This window comes from Pleuronectes platessa, chromosome 3, assembly GCF_947347685.1.
Source record: "Pleuronectes platessa chromosome 3, fPlePla1.1, whole genome shotgun sequence".
Classification (NCBI taxonomy): Eukaryota; Metazoa; Chordata; class Actinopteri; order Pleuronectiformes; family Pleuronectidae; genus Pleuronectes; species Pleuronectes platessa.
Window position 1 is genome coordinate 8033380 of NC_070628.1, and position 23516 is coordinate 8056895.

Sequence of the window (23516 nt, forward strand, 5' to 3'; positions counted from 1 at the left end):
AACACACTGTTTTTATTTGGTTTTCATACCAGGCATTTGGGTTTTGCCCCCCCCTCCTCTGTGCTTGATTGACCTGTGAAAATGCCGTTACCTGACCTAAGTTTTTTTCCAAACCTCAAAGTCACATTAGATGCGATCTATGCCAGACTCAGCAATCTCAGAAGGGAGCTTGGCAGGGAGGCCACAGACTTCGAACCGCTGATACCAAATGTGCAGACTCGTGAAGGTAATTTGTCAGCTGACGCCTTGACTCATGTGTGACACATCTGTCAGACATTATTTTTAGAGGGTTACCATAAATGATGGACGGGCATTTTCTCTATTATTTGACATTGATTATGTGGATTTTCTGAACCGACTAACAGTGAAATAATCAGCAGCTCATAGAATAATAGTTTATTTATCTTTTCGAGCAAAATGTTTCACAATGTGCCAATTAACAACAGATTCTAGCCTCTCAAATTATATTGTCTCTGCTTTGACATATATTTTTATATATACAAACATATTTATGAATAAATAAGTTTAATCAATGTCTTTGCAAACCCACTTCATGCATCTGTTTACTTACAAAGGCATTTCAGCTCCATTGAGTGAATTGTGGAGTCATTGTTTGATTGTTGTGTTTTTGTTTTCTAATGATTTGTTGCTTGTGTTTTGTAGAATATACCGATGATAAAGCCCACATCCCGAGACCCTCCTCCGTTATCATTATGTACGTTTTAAGTTATTACTGGTTGTATGATGAATCAGTAAAGTTCCTGATGATTTTAAGTCACTGGTTTGTTTATATTAGATTTCCTAGTTAGGGTTAGGTAACTGATGGTTTTCTTTTTGTCCTGTGTATTTTTGCAGAGATGATTCTGACACAGATGAGGACAGATCACCTCCACCGGTATGCAAAAACAACACTCTGTCTTCCTCCTCCTCTCACCTCTCACTCTCTTCTCCTCTTTCTGGCTCTAGTCACATGTCTCAAAAACATCTGTCAACAATGATCGAGCTCTGTGTATCTTCTGTTGACCGTGTGTTTGCTGCATTTGTGTTGAGATCTCAACCTCTATGTGTTTCATGATGTCTTTTTGGTGTTTCCTGGACATTAAATCTTGCAACTTATTGTGCTAAAATTGCCTTTTGTATACTAGCTGTAAATGATTTTAAAGGGATTTGACTTTGGCATGAATATATAATTATATAGTAGTTTTTTAATGGATCTTTAAAATTAAATTAAGCTTTGTTTTAATGAAAGCAACGCTAAAAAAGACCCAGCTCTAGATGTGTCTGTTAACCTTTTCTGGATAGTAACACAAAGCCGTCAGTAGAGAGCTGAGTGGTCTTTGGGTCAGTAATCCATGTCTAAGTTTGTGGACAGTCAGTGGTTTAAATTCTCACTCTAATATACTTAAGCATTATCTCCTGTACTTTGAATACTCGACAAACACCTTGATTTTGGTGGGAAGACTTAAATGGCGTGAGGGACTGGACACAGATGTGGTGGGGAACTATCTGGGCTCTTATCTTCCGCTGTGTATCGCCTAGATGTTCTGTTAACACCTGTATTATCTGTACTCTGATTCTCCTGCAGATGGATTCTTCTCCCTCTATGTTACCTGCCCAACCCGCCGAATATACCGATGATAAAACCCAAATCCCGAGACTCTCCTCCGTTATCATTATGTACGTTTTAAGTTATTACTGGTTTTATGGTGAATCAGTGATATCCCTGATGATTTAAGTCACTGGTTTGTTTATATTAGATTTCCTAGATATACCTGTTTAATTGATCCTGTCGTCGGTCACAATGTTGGTAACTGATGGTTTCTTTTTTGTCCTGTGTGTTTTTGCAGAGATGACTCTGACACAGATGAGGAAAGATCACCTCCACAGGTATGTAAAAACAACACTCTGTCTTCCTCCTCCTCTCACCTCTCATCTTGCAACTTATTGTGCTAAAATTGCCTTTTGTATACTAGCTGTAAGTTATTTTAAAGGGATTTGACTTCAGCATAAATGTATAATTAAACAGTAGTTGTTTAAATGATCTTTAAAATTCAATTAAGCTTTGTTTTAATGAAAGCAACTCTAAAAAGACCCAGCTCTAGATGTGTCTGTTAACCTTTTCTGGATTGTAACACAAAGCCGTCAGTAGAGAGCTGAGTGGTCTTTGGCTCAGTAATCCATGTCTAGGTTTGTGGACAGTCAGTGGTTTAAATTCTCACTCTAATATTCTTAAGCATTATCTCCTGTACTTTGAATACTCGACAAACACCTTGATTTTGGTGCGAAGACTTAAATGGCGTGAGGGACTGGACACAGATGTGGTGGGGAACTATCTGGGCTCTTATCTTCCGCTGTGTATCGCCTAGATGTTCTGTTAACACCTGTATTATCTGTACTCTGATTCTCCTGCAGATGGATTCTTCTCCCTCTATGTTACCTGCCCAACCCGCCGAATATACCGATGATAAAACCCAAATCCCGAGACTCTCCTCCGTGATCATTATGTACGTTTTAAGTTACTACTGGTTTTATGGTGAATCAGTAGAGTCCCTGATGATTTAAGTCACTGGTTTGTTTATATTAGATTTCCTAGTTATACCTGTTTAATTGATCCTGTCGTCGGTCACAATGTTGGTAACTGATGGTTTCTTTTGTGTCCTGTGTGTTTTTGCAGAGATGACTCTGACACAGATGAGAAAAGATCACCTCCACAGGTATGTAAAAACAACACTCTGTCTTCCTCCTCCTCTCACCTCTCATCTTGCAACTTATTGTGCTAAAATTGCCTTTTGTATACTAGCTGTAAATTATTTTAAAGGGATTTGACTTCAGCATAAATGTATAATTAAACAGTAGTTGTTTAAATGATCTTTAAAATTCAATTAAGCTTTGTTTTAATGAAAGCAACTCTAAAAAGACCCAGCTCTAGATGTGTCTGTTAACCTTTTCTGGATTGTAACACAAAGCCGTCAGTAGAGAGCTGAGTGGTCTTTGGGTCAGTAATCCATGTCTAGGTTTGTGGACAGTCAGTGGTTTAAATTCTCACTCTAATATACTTAAGCATTATCTCCTGTACTTTGAATACTCGACAAACACCTTGATTTTGGTGGGAAGACTTAAATGGCGTGAGGGACACAGATGTGGTGGGGAACTATCTGGGCTCTTATCTTCCGCTGTGTATCGCCTAGATGTTGTGTTAACACCTGTATTATCTGTACTCTGATTCTCCTGCAGATGGATTCTTCTCCCTCTATGTTACCTGCCCAACCCGCCGAATATACCGATGATAAAACCCAAATCCCGAGACTCTCCTCCGTTATCATTATGTACGTTTTAAGTTATTACTGGTTTTATGGTGAATCAGTGATATCCCTGATGATTTAAGTCACTGGTTTGTTTATATTAGATTTCCTAGATATACCTGTTTAATTGATCCTGTCGTCGGTCACAATGTTGGTAACTGATGGTTTCTTTTTTGTCCTGTGTGTTTTTGCAGAGATGACTCTGACACAGATGAGGAAAGATCACCTCCACAGGTATGTAAAAACAACACTCTGTCTTCCTCCTCCTCTCACCTCTCATCTTGCAACTTATTGTGCTAAAATTGCCTTTTGTATACTAGCTGTAAGTTATTTTAAAGGGATTTGACTTCAGCATAAATGTATAATTAAACAGTAGTTGTTTAAATGATCTTTAAAATTCAATTAAGCTTTGTTTTAATGAAAGCAACTCTAAAAAGACCCAGCTCTAGATGTGTCTGTTAACCTTTTCTGGATTGTAACACAAAGCCGTCAGTAGAGAGCTGAGTGGTCTTTGGCTCAGTAATCCATGTCTAGGTTTGTGGACAGTCAGTGGTTTAAATTCTCACTCTAATATTCTTAAGCATTATCTCCTGTACTTTGAATACTCGACAAACACCTTGATTTTGGTGCGAAGACTTAAATGGCGTGAGGGACTGGACACAGATGTGGTGGGGAACTATCTGGGCTCTTATCTTCCGCTGTGTATCGCCTAGATGTTCTGTTAACACCTGTATTATCTGTACTCTGATTCTCCTGCAGATGGATTCTTCTCCCTCTATGTTACCTGCCCAACCCGCCGAATATACCGATGATAAAACCCAAATCCCGAGACTCTCCTCCGTGATCATTATGTACGTTTTAAGTTACTACTGGTTTTATGGTGAATCAGTAGAGTCCCTGATGATTTAAGTCACTGGTTTGTTTATATTAGATTTCCTAGTTATACCTGTTTAATTGATCCTGTCGTCGGTCACAATGTTGGTAACTGATGGTTTCTTTTGTGTCCTGTGTGTTTTTGCAGAGATGACTCTGACACAGATGAGAAAAGATCACCTCCACAGGTATGTAAAAACAACACTCTGTCTTCCTCCTCCTCTCACCTCTCATCTTGCAACTTATTGTGCTAAAATTGCCTTTTGTATACTAGCTGTAAATTATTTTAAAGGGATTTGACTTCAGCATAAATGTATAATTAAACAGTAGTTGTTTAAATGATCTTTAAAATTCAATTAAGCTTTGTTTTAATGAAAGCAACTCTAAAAAGACCCAGCTCTAGATGTGTCTGTTAACCTTTTCTGGATTGTAACACAAAGCCGTCAGTAGAGAGCTGAGTGGTCTTTGGCTCAGTAATCCATGTCTAGGTTTGTGGACAGTCAGTGGTTTAAATTCTCACTCTAATATTCTTAAGCATTATCTCCTGTACTTTGAATACTCGACAAACACCTTGATTTTGGTTGGAAGACTTAAATGGCGTGAGGGACACAGATGTGGTGGGGAACTATCTGGGCTCTTATCTTCCGCTGTGTATCGCCTAGATGTTGTGTTAACACCTGTATTATCTGTACTCTGATTCTCCTGCAGACGGATTCTTCTCACATCCCGAGACCCTCCTCCGTGATCATTATGTAAGTTTAAAGTTATTACTGGTTTTATGGTGAATCAGTAGAGTCCCTGATGATTTTAAGTCAGTGGTTTGTTTATATTAGATTTCTATAGTTATACTTGTTAAATTGATCCTGTCATCGGTCACAATGTTGGTAACTGATGGTTTCTTTTTGTCCTGTGTGTTTTTGCAGACATGATTCTGACTCAGATGAGGATAGATCACCCTCTCCTCCTGCTCACCAGTCACGGCACCGTCGCCCTCACCGACGAAGACGCAGACACTGGGATTGGTGAGACCCCGTCTATGGAACGATTAAATGTTTGTATTCTAATATTTCGGCCTGTCAATGAATGTTTCTCTCCCTTGAACCAGGTACTGCACAGGCAAAGAAAATCAGTCCCCCGTCCACGTAGCTCCAACTCCTCCTCCTCCGGTGTACGTGTCTGCATATCCGCCCCCACCAGACTCTCCTCCCTCCCCCTCCCCCTTTCCCTTTATACCTGTTCTTCCAATCCGTTACCGGCCCCCAGCACATCTGAACCTTCCTCCCTTCCCCTCTGGCCCTCTACCTCCTCCTCCAATCGGTGACCCGCCCCAGCCAATTAATGCCCCTGGACCACCAGGGCTCAACCCTCCCTTGATCCCCCCTGGTGTCCAGCCCACTCTACCCCACCTTGGACCCCCCCTCTCTCAGCCCCGCCTCTCTAAGGAAGAATTCTATAGACAAATGCACCGACAGGACAAGTGAGTAGTTTCTTTTTGTTTTGAGTCGTCCTACAGCTACACTAGCTAATAATTTTGGGATTGACACACATTAACATCACTTGGCGGGATTATGATGAATTCAGTATGATTATGTCATTTTGAAAGTTTGACTGTTCTTGTCTTTGTATTCACAGAACTACATCCAAACTGGATGAATTTACTGATGATTTTCTTCCCGATTCTTTCCTTTCCCAGGTCGCAGCCATTCGGCCGCTCTCAGTACACTCGATCTGGTGCAAGATCTGGATCCAGGTCTTACTCTTATTCCCCGAGTCGATCCCGCTCCCGTTCACGCTCCCATGAGCGGTCTTATCCACGCTCCCCTTATTCCAGGCACACTGGACGCAGTTACGGGCGTTCACGGTCAAAGTCCGACTCACTCTTGTTGTTTCCTCCTCCCTTCCGGGCCGGACCCTGGGAGGGAGCAGAAGGACCAGCACCCTTCAGGTCCCGGTCTCGCTCCCCTGGTGGCTTCCGGAACCGCAGCCCTGGTGGACGGAAGCCACCTCCTCGGGGACGTCCACCGTATGAACTAAAGGGACCAAGGCCTGGAGGCCATGATCGCTGGGAGAGAGAAAAGTATCGACAATGGGAAAAGGAGTACACCGACTTGTACAACAAATACTGCAAAGACTACGACAACCAACATCCCTCACTACATCACAGAGGTCGCGGCAGCGGTGACAGGGAGGAACCTGAGCCATCACACCATTCAGTAGACAGAGATGGTGCTACTCCTCTCAGGGATAAACCGATGGAAACAAGATGGTATCCAAATCCCGTTCTGATAGAACCAGGAAATGGAAGGATCAGAATATAAAGCCTAAAGTGAGGACAGAGGCTGTGAAGACAGAGGCTGTGAAGGTAAAGGTCTGTCCTCCCAGACCCTTACTTACCATCACTGCTCCCTCTCGTGCCCCAGCGGGGAAAGATGGTGAAGGGTCTGTTGTGAAGAGCAAACCCAGGATCAGTCGAAATGTCGACCTATCACCTGTTGTGTACATGTAAAAAAGTGTGTTTTCACCTAAAGTGAAGACAGAGGCTGTGAAGGCAGAGAACGACAAGGTGTGTTTTGTATTGCTCATCGATGTAAGTTCGTGAATGTTTTATTTTGTGATAAAGTTGTGTGCATACTTTGTCCACAGCAAGTTGTCCACATGGATGGACACTTGCACATGTCACTGCTTCCATGTGAATTGTTACTGTAATAAAGGCAAAAAAACCATGAAATACGGATTTGATTTTGGTTTATTCCATGTGCAGATAATTGACTCATTCTATCCAAGGCTACTTCGTTGTTTCTGTTTGGGGGTTGTACCCGCGCTCAGGTAAGAAAAGGCGATGACACGGGCTGACAACACAAAGAGGGGGGGGGGGGCGTTTTATTGATCCGTTCATTCTTTACAGTTCTTTATCAGTTACTGTAGCTTTACATTCAATAAATTCTTCCCATGGTCTCAGACCGGGTGAACTGTGTCCGCACTGTGTTCACCCAGAAGATTATAGTGTCAATTTATCCTTGAAAAACACCTTCTGCCACACGTCCTTATTATTCCCTGTGTGGTGCACATACAAAGGGAAACTGAGGCGGACCGATTCATTCGTTTCATGGACTCGTTTTTCTTTGATTGATTTGGTACAAAAACCAGACAGTTCTTGCTACTTGCCTACTTCATAGTACAGTATATAGATGTATATTATAACCATTCACCTTGTGCTAAAATCAATGCTGTGCTGTAGTCAGTTAAAAAAAATTGTCAACATCAATAACATACAGGGGGATGAGCTTGCCTGTGTAGTTTATAGTATAATGTTTACAGTGGTTTTACAGTGTTTTTAATGTCCCTGATTATCTCAAAACCATAGTTGTACGTTTTTGATATGTTACACAGAAAGAGTATTTGTCAGCGTGTGTGTTACAGTGGAAGTGGAAGCGTGCATTGTTTTTGTGTGTTTTTTTTTCACTAAAGCCTGGAGAAACAGAGACATTTAAAACAGGAAATGTGATTATTTCTCATGAACAGAGCCACGTGGTAAAGATGTGAACGGCTCTTTAACACATTATTACTCAGCCACTCACTGGTTATATAGATGGGTGCTATGGTTTTCAATCACATGTACGATAATGAACGAAACACCACAGAAATCCACACCAATCCCATTGCTGTCACACTGCCTGCAAATTCTCCTCCTGTGTGTCTGTGCAGGATATCCGAACAATCTACAGGAGTGTGAGGCAATCCGTTAACACATTAATAAACAACATAATCAATTAAAATGATGATTGAAAGAGAGAACAAAACAAATAAGAGACAATATATTCTTTTTTTCTTCTTCTCGAAGTGGACGGTTACACAGGACGTTGAATATATTACATCGACGTGTGAACGGTCCAATCGCGAAGCAGACGAGAGCTTCAGAAGTTCAGTGTCTCTGACATCATCTTCCACCAGTCCATCAGCTCCTCCCGCTCCTCCTCCTTCCTCTCCATCAGAGACTCCAGCTCAAAGTCCACCTGAAACACAAGCAGTCGAAACATTATACTGTGGTCTCAGTGGGCTGTATCCACACACATGAAATAAATACATGTAGAAGTGTAGAAATGAATAAATGGATGAATAAATGTATAAATACATAAATAACTAAATCTAAAAATATATAAACAAATACAGAAATAAATACACGTATAAGTAAATAAATAAAAATAATAAAATTTAATTAAGAAATGTATAGATAAATATACGAACAAACAAACAAATGAATGGATGAATAGATGTACAAATACAGAAATAAGTAGATCAACAAATTATAAATACATTTTTTAAATAAATAAATGTATAAGTAAAGAAATAGCCCCTCAAATCCCTTGGTGCACTGCATTAATAGCAAAAATGTGGCATTTATAGTACACATACTACATGTTTGTTGCCATGGGAAATATAGTGGAAATGTCCAGGAAGTATAAAGTTTCTCTTCAAAAATCTTTTTTTCATATAAAACACTAATTACAGTAGGTTACTGTTGCAATTATTGAAATTAAACTCACATTTCACTCAGTTGGTAAAAATTACACTTCTGAATATAAATAAAGATATCATGATTCCCATGCAAATACATAATCAGATCATAGTGGGATGCTTTACTGCATATTGTTAAGAACAGGGGCCTTTCTATCCCATTTCTGCACAAGTTAGACCCATGTACAAAGTGAGAGCATCGTTCAGAGACAGCATGCAGGTCCTTCCTGTCGGAGACGTCTCATCTCGATGACCAACACACAACGCGTTGCCCTTTGGCCACATTCTGTCAGTGAGCCTTACCCTGGTTGCAGGGCTGTAGGCAACAGCCACCTTCTTGATGACAGTCAGGTATCCTGGAGCAGAGGCGGCCACTTTGAAGTTTCCTGGAGCCAGCAGACGCCAATAATCTCCATCTTTGGCTACAGAATACAGATCCTCTTATTAGTACATGTACTTAATATAACAACCGGAGCAGGCAGCTGATGCTCAGGTCAATAAATAATCACATTCACAGCACTGAGCACGTATTTCTATCACTCTGGAGCAGGTAGAAGTGACAATAGAAAAGGAGAAATAGTGCACTATATCCAGATGGTGGCAGTATTGCAACGGCTTACACTCCAGGCCTCTTGTCCTTAGAGTTTGTGTGTGTCGGTGTGTGTTACATCGAAATTTGCATTCAATGCTGATACCTGTTGTGAGGTCGTGGTCGATCCCCTCCACAGAGATGGTGGCATTGGAGATGGGGTTACCCTGGTGGTCACGCACGAAGCCCTTGACACCACGGTGAACCTACACACAAAGACACACGTTACACACACAGGCACACAAAAAGAAAATTTTACTAGGAAATTAAATTCTGTCTGTGGTTTTAAAATGGTTCAGTTCCCTTTTGACAATGTTTGGATCCTTTGACCTACTCCATTCACTGTTTTCTTATCAAAACTCTTGTGCTGTTCACATTGTGGATTGTCACAGACTAGCTTGACGTGAGCTGGTAAATGACTGAGTGTGAGAGGCAGCAAGGGCTGGGAATAGTATAAACAGGAATAATACATCACTGTGGCGAGTTTTTAATTCAATGCTGTATACTTTCTCTACGTCAAAGGTGCTTGAGAGAGTGGAGATAGTTTTTTTTAAATTTAATTTACTCTTTATCGTGTCATTATGCAAAAATAAAAAATGAATAGGAGAAATAACTACGCCAATTCTTTTAAAGCAGGTTATTTCAGTACTTGCCTTTTCCCATTTCTGTTGAGCATTAGCCTTTTCTTCACGAAAGATGGAGTACTAAGTTTTTTTTAGTTTTTTTGGGGTCAACTGCATCAAACACACCTTTAGAAAAACAGATGACAACGTTGGAGTCTATTTATAGAGCCGGTTTGCCGCCTACCTGCTCGATGTAGTTTACCAGCGAGTTGCGGTTCTGCTCCCAGTAAAGCTTCAGCGAGTCCTCGCTGGGGAACTTGTCACAGCTGAGCTCCAGAGTGATCTCGAAGCAGTTGCTGCTGAGGTAGTTGAAATCCTGCATTCCTGTGATGGGGCACAAGATGGAGGAGGAGAATTAATTTAATGACATCATCATCATCATGAGGAACACTGGTGTTGAAGGGATGACAGAATGATATATAAAAAACATCATATTACAGAAGAACCCATTGAATGTTGATGCAGATCAGGATGTGGATCCGGGATTTATTTTCCTTTAACATTGCAAAATAGGGTGTTTTTCAACATTCTCACCAAATTCCCAGTAAATAATTCATGGACCATGATGAAGAAAATCAGGCCCTTAGAGGACACTGATATCTGAGTGCTTGATAGTTGGTGCAGCCTCTACTGAGGACCATTCTAGTTTTTACTTCTTTTTATGTTATTGCGTATTTATATAGCATTTGTTTAACTCATATAGCAGCTTTGAAACTATTAAAATGCAATTCAAAGTGCTTTACAGGTGAAAAAAAAACCATTTAGATTTAGACACTAATTGAAACCAAAGCATTCAATAATTGAGAAGACAACATACAATAAATTTAAGGTAGTAAGAGATATATAATTGACACTAAATTGACAATAAGGCCAAAAAGAATAAGATAAATAATCAAGAGAAGTAAATTAAAACCCATAAAATTAAAAAACACTCCATAAAAGTCAGGTAAGCAGTGTAGAGTTATAAACGGGTTTGATCAGGAAGGATTTTTGCTCCTCACCTCCTGGCACACTGTACCAGGCCCCTCCATTAGTGATGCCCTCTTTGAAGCTGGTGTCGTCGTCGGTCTTGCGGCACGGGGCTCGGTGCTGGTCGGACATCACCGGGTTGTAAATGGAGTAGGCTCTGGCTAGAGACTTGAACATCACATCATCTGGACTGGCGCTGTACTCGTGAGTGGATCCTGAAACCACAAACCAGGAGGAGGGGAACAAAGCGTGTTCAGACAGTGATAAAGTATTAACTGAACACCTGCAGCTGCTGCATATTAAACCTGTGCTTACGCAAACACATGTTTTATTTACTTTGAGTAATGATGCCCAGGAAACAGCGGCAGGGGGGAAAACAATCCATCTGATTTGAATTAGAGTTGCGACATTCTGAAGAAAAACTGATAAATTGTTTATCGGTTCGGTTATAGGTCATTGTTCTCTCTCAATAAAACAGTGGAAACATTCTCATAAAGCGGAAAGGAACAGTTTCTACACGACTGAACAAACCAAACACAGAAACAAGGTGTGTGTGTGTGTGTGTGTGTGTGTGTGTGTGTGTGTTCATGTACCAGTGCGGGTCTCATCGTATGGGTAGTTGGCCACCACGTCTCCTCCGTGCAGGTTAGCCGACAGGACAAAAGGAATATCCATGATCCAGTGGATCACTGCCTTGGACTCTGGAGCCAGCTGCAAACACAACACATCCATTATGAATATGAAAATAATAAAAACACACATGAAAGAAAGTCAAAGGTATTCCTGCATCTACAACTATAACTTACAAACAGCAGAAAATGCTAATAATGGTGATTTTTTAAATATTATTGATCGATAGTTACCAGGAACTAATGTAACACGTTAATGAGCTCCACATATGTAATGATTGACATGTTCCTTCACTTATCAAGATTTATATCAGACCTACAATAACTGATTAATGGGATTCATAGACAAAAAGAATAAATATCAGCCTTTTTATTAAGTCATTTAAACAGTTGTTGTGTGGGATATGTCTGAGGCTCGTCTCTATTATTATCAATAAAACTATAATTAGTATTATTATCATTATTATTATACTACATTATGGTGTTTTTGGTCTATTTAATCTATGCAATTTAAGTTAAATTTATAGAAAAACTGTATGAGCTTAATATTAGATTATCTTTAAATAGGGGTTTCGGAATTAAAAAAATGTTCACTTAAAAATCCCTTGATATCATTATTATTCAGATTTTTTGTACCTTGGTGTTTTCGTCCACGGCCTTCTTCATGTTCTGCAGCAGGTGGTTGTTGGCTCCGCCCTCCCTCTCGTTGACGTAAATGATGCGGTCCAGATCGGGGAAGTTCCGGTTCAGATCCACGCCCTGGGCGTTGCTGCGGCCCACGAACCAGTCCTTGATCTCTCCGGGCTGAGCAGGAAACAGAAGAGGACGGTCAGATCGGGCCGGATTTGAATAATTACTATTCCTAAACGCAGGGTACGTGTAATTTAAAGCCGGGAGCTGCAATCACTCCCTGTTTTAGTCATTTGTTTGTATTCTTATAATCTAAATCGGATCCTGTTTGTCTGTATTCACCGTGTCGTGCTGTGTCATCACCTGTGACGCGGCCTTCTCGAAGCCGTCAGGGTTCATGGAGGGCATGAGGTGGATTCGGGTGTTGTGGACCAGGTCGATGATGGTCTCGTTGCCCTGCTGGTACTGGTTGCACAGGTACTGGGCCAGGTAGATGAGCAGCTCCCGGCCCACCGCCTCGTTGCCGTGCATGTTGGCGATGTACTTGAACTCGGGCTCGCCTGCAGGGAGACACAAGGAGACACTCGCTGTGTTACCGCGTCACACAATCAGCCGTAATTCAACGTTGTGTATTCAACCTTTGTCTGTGCAGCGGTTCGTGGGAGTGAGATGTGCTGAAGAGAATTTAAATGAGATTGATGATGTTGAAGCGAACACATGTAATCCTGAGGAGAAACATCCCTGTGATGTCATACCCTTTGTAACACAAGGTGGTTTTCATCAGTAGTCATAAAAATGAGAACGTCACTGATAACGCTATCTGATTTGTAATGGATGTTACCCTGGAGACACACACACACACACACACACACACATTAGTATAACACTGGAGCTTCACACCTCAGCAGTGACAAACACACTGAGTCATCACATGAGGGATTAAATGGAATTGAACGCCGAGGCCCAGGACTCCATTTGGACAATAATGAGTGAGAGACGGTGGATTACTGGGAGACACTGTCACAGACTGTTGTCCCCGACTCGGGTTGGAGTGACAGGTCTGAGATCAGAGTCGACTTCGCCACTGAGAGTTTAACTCCAGGACATTCTGCGACCACGTTAGGGATCCTCAGGGACTGTGGCAGCCTATAAATCCAGCGTTTGGCTGGTAGAGCAGTTTATCAGTCACTCTCTCAACCTTTAAGTCTGTCAGGTCCTCACCAAAACAAACAGCCAACAGAAAGCATGCTTTCACAAAGGGCTGGGCAATAAAACATGATCAATAATTGTAACAATATAATTTCCATCAATAGATATAACCCAAGGTTGAATATCTATATCCTTCTCTACTTCTCTCATCTCATTATTATATACCAACCCAATGTCCATCCCTTCACTGGCTATACTAGCCCCATGCATAGCTTTATCACTACATATTCTTATATATTTATATATTTATTTATTTTATTGTGCTATCCACTCCAGCAGCACAAGAACACTTTCCTACTGGACACTGACACAATCATTGCATTCCATTCCTGTATCTGTAAATATGTTCTCCGTATGGGATTTATCTATGTATGTCAGTGATGTGTTTAAGTGTACAAGCTACTGGATGATCTGAATTTCCCACGGGATTAATAAAGTAATCCATCTATCTATCTATCTATCTATCTTATATTGATATAATGCTTATACAAAGTTAGCACAGTGATGAGGTAAAATATATAAATTCTCTACTCATAAGGAAGAAAAACCACAAACTTCACTGAGTCTTTAAACCTAAAATAAAGTGACATTTATCATAATTATTGATATCGATTGATAGGAAATGTATCTTTTGATTTTATCCCCCCCCACCCCTACTTTCACATGTAAATTGCTCTTTCAGACGCGTAAACTATGTGGATTCTTTCTAGATAAATGAGTATTATATGATTATAATATAACAGGATTTCATTTAATATAAACAAGAGAAAAGCCCATTGCATAAATGATACCAATCTTTTACTATTGTGCAGAAGGTTTAAGTTTTGTTTATAATTTACCAATAAAAACTCACACGCGTGTGATGAAGAGATTAACAGAGAGTAGAACAATGTTTAATGTTCGTCTATTACTTATTCATGTCTCTCAGTCCATGAGCCACTTTTTATAACAGAAAATGTAGATTTTTGGTGAGTCTGGACCTGTTACTAATGGTTGTGTTGTTTCCCATCACTAATGTTCTCCCACCCAAGGAACTGGTTTCCTCCCCAGTCTGTTTGCTGGATGGTCGACTGATTGGTGAAAGGAGGATGTGGGTTCGGGGAAAATCCATAAAATATTTGGTGCAAGTTTGTAACCTTTTTTTAGATGAGGCGTTAAAAGTCAACACTTCACAGATTTGTCATGGAATGATTCATGGATCTTGAAAAATCTGGTATATTTACAGGACTGATATCTATGAGTCAGATTTAGAGGATCAATTTAAGGGACTGTTGGACCTTCAATGGACAATTTAATACAAAAGTACTCTCACTGTTTTGTGGACAAACCTTTGTTGTCCATGTCAGTGAAAGGAAATAATTACTCTCCATTTCCTTCATCTTGTAAATTAACGTTATATATCTCAGATCTATTTATATCAGAATGTTTCACAGGGCTGTGTTTTAATGACTGAGGCTCCAAACCATCTGTGTCATATACTAATTAGCCTGGCTTCTCCTCTGTTCACTGGAACAGCACACGATGAAGACGAGTGATAATATGGAGCCGTGTAAAGTCTCAAAGAGCCCGTTCTTCTGACTAACTACACACGGAGATTAGTGGCTTTGTGGCTGCACGACAATTCAGACAACTCTCGGGACGGGGGGGGGGCTCTTTTGTTCAGAACAGCGTCGAGTTATGAAATGTAGATCAAGAGAATGTTTTGAAATCAACTTTGATTTTATTCTGCTGTTGACATTTTTAAACTTGATCAAAACCAGTTTGTTATGTTAATGTCCCGTAGAGTGATAATACAAGTGTGCATGTGCCAATATTTTTAATTTGCATCTTTATTTAATCAATTTCTGAAGATTTTTGAGTTTTTGATGTATCCATAAAGAGTCCAGTGGTTTCATGAGTGAGAAACACATGTGCACACACACACACATCTGGAAGTCAGGTTATTTTTAAACGCTCAAATCTGGTTCCTCCAATGATTTCAAGACTACAATTAACTTTCCGTCTTGACATTAGCGAATGGATTTTACAGGCTTCAGAGGCCTGGCAGAGCTGTCACACACACACACACACACACACACACACACACACACACACACACACACACACACACACACACACACACACACACACACACACACACACACACACACACACACACACACACACACACACACACACACACACACACACACACACACATTGAAGCTGGACTTGGCCAAAACGAGTGACAGTGATTCAAGCTGTAACCCAGATGCTCAGCATCTAGAGACTTCTTGTTCTCCCTGAAGAAACATGTTTCTGTGTTGTTGAGGCTCATGTTCTTGCGGGACAGGGAAACACAGCTGAACATGTTTCATACATGTAGAACAGTTGACAGACATAGAAGCGATTAGAGTCAGTGTATGGGCCAATGCATGTAGGTATGGACAATGTGTATGGGTGGGTTTTGGGGAAATGTTTATAAGAAGAGCAGCCGTGGAGAAGACTGAGGATCATTCTCAATCATAATCAATATTTAAATTTCAACTAATAATGTCATGAATTATAATTTTTGCTAAGTCAGGTTTATGTAGCAATTCTGTTTACACACACACACGCACTGGATTGATCAGAGGATGCATTTAACGAAAAGGCGACTGTGATGTGAGTCAATCTCAGCTGTCAATCATGATGTTTCACCCGGTTTTAAAGCAATATATAATTAATTAAAACCAAATTTACCGGAAACATTGACACTTGAAAAAACATCAGAGTGATAAGAACAACCTCAAATGACAGAAACCCTCTTTGAGAAAAATGTACTTGAAGTGAACTTGGTGAGATCCAGTCCACCTTCATCGAGGAGGCAGGGTTTATGACCTGTAGTGTCGCCAGCCACTAGGGGGCGATTGAGTCGGTTTGGCTCCACTTTAGAGGAGCCGTCATGTCGTCCATCTTTATAAACCACCCGTGGTGGAAGAAGAATGTATGTAGACACCTGTAGCAGCAATTTCCATTTTACTACCACTGTAGGCTGAGCTGGATTTTGGTTCTGACGCGTGTAGAAAAGATCAGGAGTAGAGGCGAGTCCAGTTGGTCCCTTTGACCGTTTATTGCAGAAAGGTGGATAACAAGTTGGTGGAAATAGACTAAAAGATATTAAACTAAAGATTATTTCGTAGAGCACAGTTCTCTTGGCAAACGTCAGAGCACACGGTAAAAAAACTGTTTCCTTCCTCAGCCATGCCCAGATGCTCAGACTGCTGGCTCCTAAGGCCTTTCCCCCTTGGGCTCCACCTTCAGCCTCTCAGGTCCAGCTCAGGTGTCCTCTAGGTGGGGGTTAACACATCTACGGACATAGTGTCACTCATTCATTCTTACACACACACACACACACACACACACACACACACACACACACATGCACGTACTAATAAAGAAAGATAGCATAAGAGTCAACATAAAGGTTAATTTGGCTCCTACAACACCTTTTGTATCTTTAATATTGCTGAGCAGTGGAGATTGTGTGTGTGTGTGTGTGTGTGTGTGTGTGTGTGTGTGTGTGAGATTTTGTGTGCGAGATCGTGTGAGTGTGTCTGACAGGCCGATGAAGCTCCTCCCTTTAACACCAGCTGATGTCTTCTCTCCACAGGTCAATAAAACACATCTGACGTCGGCTGAACTCACTGCATCATCCTCCACTTTGTCTGGAATTATCAAACCCTGTGTGACGGGGGGTCAATAAGGTCTCCGGGGCGACCACGCAGTAATGAGTGAAGCTGCTACGTCATATATTATAGGGCTCTCTGTCGTCGTGGCAACCCTGACAGGAGCAGGTGCTCAGGGTGACGAATCCTCCGGGAAGCAAACACACTCTCACTCCGTGTGTAACCAGTGTGTTAGGCTCTAAAGGACTCCCGGCTTTGTCTTCTGACATTATAAAGACACACGTCAACAAAACAGGACAAACCGACAGGTGATGTTCGGGATCATACAACTGCTGACACGTGTATTATATGGAGCCCAAATGTAATTCAATATTTTAATCTAACCTTTAATAGAGTGTATGTGGAATTATCTTTCACTGCCACGTCCATTGACTGATATTTTTTTATGATTCCTTAATGAGTGGGTCTGATGACAGAGAGGTTCCTTTGATTTAATGCCCTAGAAGTCAAATCTGGTCAATTTTTATATTCATACGACATAATAGTAGTTCTAAATGCTTAACGTCTTCTTAAAGGCAAATTATCAACATCATTCATTAATCTAATAATGTATAAAGGAATAAATAGTTAAAATCAGCTGCTTAACTGCACCCCCTATTATGATAATGTTTACTTTAAAAGGCTCTAAAAACGTATATTTTCTCAAACAGCTTTTTACTATAAATGTCGCATCCCTACATGAATACACCAATTTCTACTTAAGTTCAACCAAATTACTTCTTCTCAAAATAATTTGGCAAAATCATTTATCGCCACGTCACACTGTGGAAAATGGCCACAGTGATCTATTTAAATGTTTCCTTGTGTCCATTACCTCTTGTGAGCAATCAGTCACTTGACTAATGAATTAATAGATTGATATTTCCAGCTCTAATCTTAACTGTGGAGTCCATTCCATGACCCGGCGGACGAAACAGGACAATTCTTAGTTTGACCCAATAAAAAAACAACACAAGGATGTTTTTGTTGGCGTTTAACAAAACTGGTTAAACTCTCCAAAGCCTTGTGGGCCGATGTAGTTATACTGATTGTGAACACTGCAGTTACAGAAGCTGATGACAAAAGAAAAGACAGAGAATCAGATAAACATGTTTCAGCTTTTTCAGAAAAAGAAATTACAATGTGCACAAAACAGAAGCCATTGTATAAGAGGCTATGAAACGTAGGTGGGACTTCTGCTGTCAACACACCACAGGACATGAAGAGACGTCTCCCAGCGTGTTGAGATGCAGAAGCTAACGGAGGATGCATGCGGTGTGTGATGTATAATAAATTACTTCTGGCTGATGCCTCGGCCTTTCTCTCATCCTCTCCCTCGTTCCCTCTACATTCTTTCCCCCACCTCTCTCTATCTCTCTCATCACCCTCACGCTACCAAAAAGATATCCCTGCTTTTTCAATCATCATTCCTTTCTTTTTTGTTTCTCCTCGTCTTTCAGCTCCTGCTTCCTCCTGCAGAATGGAATTCTCACAGGAGAAACTATCCCTCCAGTGGGTTTACAATCTATTCTCAGTCTTTTAGGAACATGTTTCATTTTAAAGCCACTTTATATGCGATGGACCATATGTCTTTTAAAATGTCATGACCGGTGGCTGCTATTCACTTTAACCGGGATTCTGTGTGCGTGCTCACTGGGGATTACATACTTCCTCTGTCGTCTGATAAAACAGTTCAGTGTGGAGTCGTATGACCACATGACATAGTCTGCACCATATTGGATGGAGCAGGGAATCATATACCGACATGATTTCTTCAGACAAAGTCAAACCCATTACTAGAGGTAGGGTTTCTCCTCCTATAAGGAGTCCTGTAAATAGTTCCAGGCACGAGAGTCACAATAGTTTAGCCAGAACTCATTTCACAGAGAAAACCCCTTTTCTTTAGCTCCTGGACCCTCAGATATGATTCAGCTGTGAGATGGAAACACCTTGTGTCACGGAGAAACGGTTCCCCTATGGTGGAGGATGTTTTCACGTCTTTTTCTGTTGTCAAAAGCTAAATTAAGTAACATTCATGTATTGCATGAATATAACGTTATTGAATAATGTGTGATAATAATGTGTAAGATGCATTTAAATCTGAAATGGAAAGGGGAGTTTAATTACATACTGCTGTTTGGTTTTAACTAGCTTCATATGTGTTTTGTACGATTGCAGAGAGAGAGCACTGCAAATTAAGAACACATGTTAATAAAAAACACACTTGGAAATTAGGAAAACAACTTCAATTGATGACACGTGCTGCAAAAAGTCACAACACACGCAAATACAGAAACGTGCATCAAATGGCGACCAAACGAGAAAAGGAAATGTTTCCAGGGGACACAAGCCTTTCCCAGGGGACCCCCAGAAGTTATTGAGGTCTGCTACTTGTCATTAGTGATGGAACTAGATGGGTCCTATAAGGCGCTGAGGATAAGAAGCCGAGTCATATAAGCAGGTCATGTCTGTCTCACTCTTGTCGTTCACTTGGGATAAATCTGTGGCAAAATGGCTGCAAAGTCTCCTCTGGAAGTTGTGTCGAAATAAAATAAAATATTAACACAAATTTGATGACTTTAACTCATTTAAAGATGGCTGTATACAGCTTCACGTGTCAACAAACCATTTCCATGTTGTCATAGCAGGAATTTCTCCTGTTCTTTACATTCTGCTAACATTTGTGTCAAGTCCAATATCTTCTCTCCTTACAGCTCTATGTGGATCTGAGTCTTCCATTTTCCTCACGTGCAAGTCACTAACTTTCTCTCTCGTTTATTTCTGCTTGAAGTTTGCAGCTGCATTTTTCCCTCCTGCATTATTCCAGGGAAATGCCCTCGGCTACTTTGCAGCAGTCGTCCTGCAACGTGAATTAATACGTGCCCAGTGTGTTTACACTCTTGGCTACGGGCGTTTCCTGTGCCGCAGCGTATACGACAGATGGCCGCTCACTGACAGATGCATGAGCTCAAGGCCCGTGGTCCTCGGGAGCCGGCCGGCCGACCGGCCAATCACGAGCCGCCAGTCAGCTCAGTGCACTAAGCCGATCTGTTGCCCCGGCAACTGCTATTTTAGCTCCACCTTAAGAGTTTCAACACATTTGCCGAGTCGGATCAAATGTCAGGACGGGCACCTCAGAGGGAAGCTTCCAGATGTCTGGGGCAGATTTGATTCCTCCCGTCTCACACGCGCTCATCCATCACTTCTACTCCTTGCACTTAGAAGCATCACCTCTTCTTTCCTCCCCTCGCCCTTCGCCCTGTCGTTCTCCAGATCTCCTCTCTCTGTTGCCTTCTCGGTTTCATCCCCCTCCTCCTCCCCCTCATCCTCCTCCTCCTCCTCCGCGGCATGGATGTTTTGCTCAGCAGAGATGAAGGGAGACGCGGGGAGGGAGGAGGGAGGAGGGGTGCTACCCCTGTCGGTGAAGCAGCAGCCTGGAAACTCATCTGGTAGTAATAAGGCCGCTTCACATCGCTACCGTGACTCATGCCTGCGCACGCCCACCACACTATTACAGGCTTATTTAGTGCGTACGCATGGTCATCAGGGCCTGGGACCATTTGAGCTGAGAAACACACAAAACCTGTGGCGCACGCTCGAGACCACACACACGCACCCAGAGAAGAAAATACACCTTAACGACACTTAGAGTTGACATCTCACAAACTACATTGTGAACTACAGTAATTACAGGCGAAGTTGCCTCCTCCTTTTTGAGGCCTCGGGGTTCACTGTGATGAAGTGAATCACTTCCTGCAGCGACTGGGACACGAATCAATGACCCGCGCCTTCATCTGAAAGGTTACATGTCTAGCAGGTCAATCCAGTCACTGTCCCTCTCACTAACAGGAGTCTGGGTCGTGCTCCGATTCTTTAATGGTTTTCAGATTGATTTGAGGTGTTATGATAGAAGGGGCTTAAAACCTGGAGAGCTGGTTCTGGTTTGTTGACATTTGAATATATTAATACACATATATAAGGCTTCGTGAGGGATTGGACGGTGAAGCTCTGGACTTATTCTCATCCCTGTCCGTGGTTTTTTATCACAGTCTGTTACCGGGTTAGGGAGAGGTATTGAATGTCAGATATCGAGTAGCAGACACGGCTGAGAGGAAAGATTCAAAAGAAAATCCAACGATAAAACACAAAGGAGAAGAGGTGAAGGTCCCATCCTTCATGGGTCCAGATGCTTCTCTTCTAAAAAATGTGTATCGCCCTTTTTTCTTACGTCTCCAGCTGTTGTGACATTTTGAATATATTTCAAAGACGTCCCTCTTCTAAACCAAATGTTGTTTGTGTTTATAAAGTGTGAATTTATAAAAAGAAGAAGAAGAAGAAGGTGCTTCGTCTAAAGAAAAACAGAAGTGGTGGTTTACCCACACATTTGCATTCACTGTCCCTCAAACTATAAGGCCTCACATTTTCTGCTCGTTCTCCCCTGGGGTTCGTTCCAGTCTGCAGTCCAGTCCTGTCCGTGGGATGGAGACAGGGACAGACCCCATCCCCATTTCAATCGTGTCCCAAATTGGAATAAATGAAGTACATCTATCTATAAACATAAAACTGACCAACACCTAGACGTTCATTTAATATTCATCCCTCAGTGTGTATCCCTCTGCTCGTGTTGCAGCCCAGCACTGCGGATGCATCTGCTTCTGCCTGTAAATGATCTTTAATTTCAAATTAAGAAAAGAAACCCTGCGCCCACTGAGCTGTGCCATGACAAGGCCACCGCCTTCGGGCTGTTTTCGCACCATCACGAATCGAGATAAGCACGTAGAGATTCTTATCAACCAGCAAAATGGCGGCTTTGCCTGGCTGATCCCCACAATCTATCATCTCGCACTGCTCTGGAGAAATGCAGCAGGCCCCCTGCATGCGCTCAGCAGGGTTTTCTTTTTTACGCACGGCACGACACACCTGTGCTCCTCTTCCCAGCGTCCCCACTCCGGTTTCTCTCATAATAACCCTTAGAATAAAAAGCATCACCACCCAGGCTGCTATGCGCCAAAGGTGCGTGATGTGTTTGTGTTATCTCAGCTTGTGGTGATGGAGAGGGGAACCAGTTGGGATGGGATGGGGAGGGGGGGGGGGGGGGTGCACGCACAACCGCCGCATTATGGAGCGGACTTTTTAATGTGTGCGTAAAAACTGACCAGGTTCGTGCGTCCCGGGGTTGTCGGTCATCTCCAGCACCAGCATCTCTCGGCCCTCGAAGCTCTCCCCGATGGTGTAGATGCGGGTGATGGTGGGACACTGCAGCCACACGGACACCAGCGCCTTCCGCAGTTCCTCGTAGCGGTGGTACTCGAAGGAGATCTCACCATCGGTACCGGCCGCGCGGACCAGGGCCACCGCCGCGACCCCGAGGAAAACAACCGACAGGAACAGTTTCATTTTGACTCTTCTCTCTCCGACGCCCTGAGAGTGTGTGAGTGTGAGTGTGTGTGTGTGAGTCTGCGGATCGGTCCCAAGCCTTATCTTTGCTGCAGCTTCAGGCTATAAATATCTCTCCTTCTGCTCCCTCTCTCCTCTCTCCTCCTCCTGTGTGATGCGCTGCTCCACCTGAGCCCGAGCTCCCGTCACCCTCCACCGGGAAGTCGGAGAGAAGGAGGACGCACATCCGGCCAGGCTTTTCAAATTTGAGCAAGCGATTAGATCTTTATTTATAGAGAACGTTTCAATCCAGGTGTATCGTGTGGATGGAATAGTAAGACAGAAAATAATATGGGGTTTGTGTTAAAATAAGTTGTAATAAAAGATTTGGATTTTAAAAGATGTAAGTGTTTCATTCCACACAAATTAAGACATTAACTGCAACAAGCTGTTTATTTCATATTTCTAAAGTCAAACCAAATTAGTTGTTTTGAAGCTTTATAATTGGAAAGACCAATATGGAATAATAAAACTGACTAAATTTCAGAAACGATACACAGATGATAACCTTTAAATATGATAAAATTCTGCTTGTTTTCACATAAATGTGTTTTTTGGGTTGTGTGTTTTAGTTCATTCAAGCTCTTTTCAGCCACTTTTATGAAAAAAATCGACCTGCACTAAACTCTGTCATCATGAAAAGAATCAAACCTCTCGAGCTATTCATATATTGTGTCTTATTTGGTTGTTTATTTCTTATAAGTAGAGTCTTTAAATTTTCTAAATTTAAAGCTCTGAGCACCAAAATAAATCCAGCTTATGAGATATAAGCTGTTATTGTGAGGCCACTTCCTGTTTGGGTGTGACCACTGCTGGTTCACTTGATGCTGTTGCGTGCTGGATGGGGCTGGATGGGGCTGGAGGGGTGTGACCACAGTGCAGCAGAGACACAGGGAACTTTGACTGTCAACACAGAAGCTCACGGGGAGGATTGAATGATGATGAAGAACAATATCTCCTTAATACGATGGAACAGACGTCATGTCTGATCACATAGCGACAAATACAACTGCTCAACACAACCAAACACAACCTGTTCACTGCAGTTCAAATGT

General features: G+C 41.8%; 1 protein-coding gene across 1 annotated transcript; it reads right to left on the minus strand.

Annotated features, from left to right (window-relative positions):
* Positions 1 to 7025: 7025 nt before the first annotated feature.
* cpe (carboxypeptidase E) lies at positions 7026 to 22621 on the minus strand. The gene is made up of 9 exons (XM_053416475.1): positions 22182 to 22621; positions 12494 to 12690; positions 12137 to 12304; positions 11465 to 11582; positions 10904 to 11086; positions 10087 to 10226; positions 9386 to 9485; positions 8994 to 9112; positions 7026 to 8188 (listed from the first exon to the last, which is right to left on the minus strand). Exons 1-9 carry the CDS (start codon positions 22420 to 22422, stop codon positions 8090 to 8092), a joined length of 1365 nt encoding a protein of 454 aa, XP_053272450.1. The 5' UTR covers positions 22423 to 22621; the 3' UTR covers positions 7026 to 8089.
* Between the last annotated feature and the right edge of the window lie 895 nt (positions 22622 to 23516).

Excerpts from the sequence above, each read along its gene's own strand:
- cpe (XM_053416475.1), bottom strand. The coding sequence starts at position 22,422 with ATGAAACTGTTCCTGTCGGTTGTTTTCCTCGGGGTCGCGGCGGTGGCC. Across the intron at positions 12,691-22,181 it reads CCCCGGGACGCACGAACCTG|GCGAGCCCGAGTTCAAGTAC; the intron begins GTCAGTTTTTAC and ends GTCTCCCTGCAG. Across the intron at positions 8,189-8,993 it reads CCTACAGCCCTGCAACCAGG|GTGGACTTTGAGCTGGAGTC; the intron begins GTAAGGCTCACT and ends CTTGTGTTTCAG.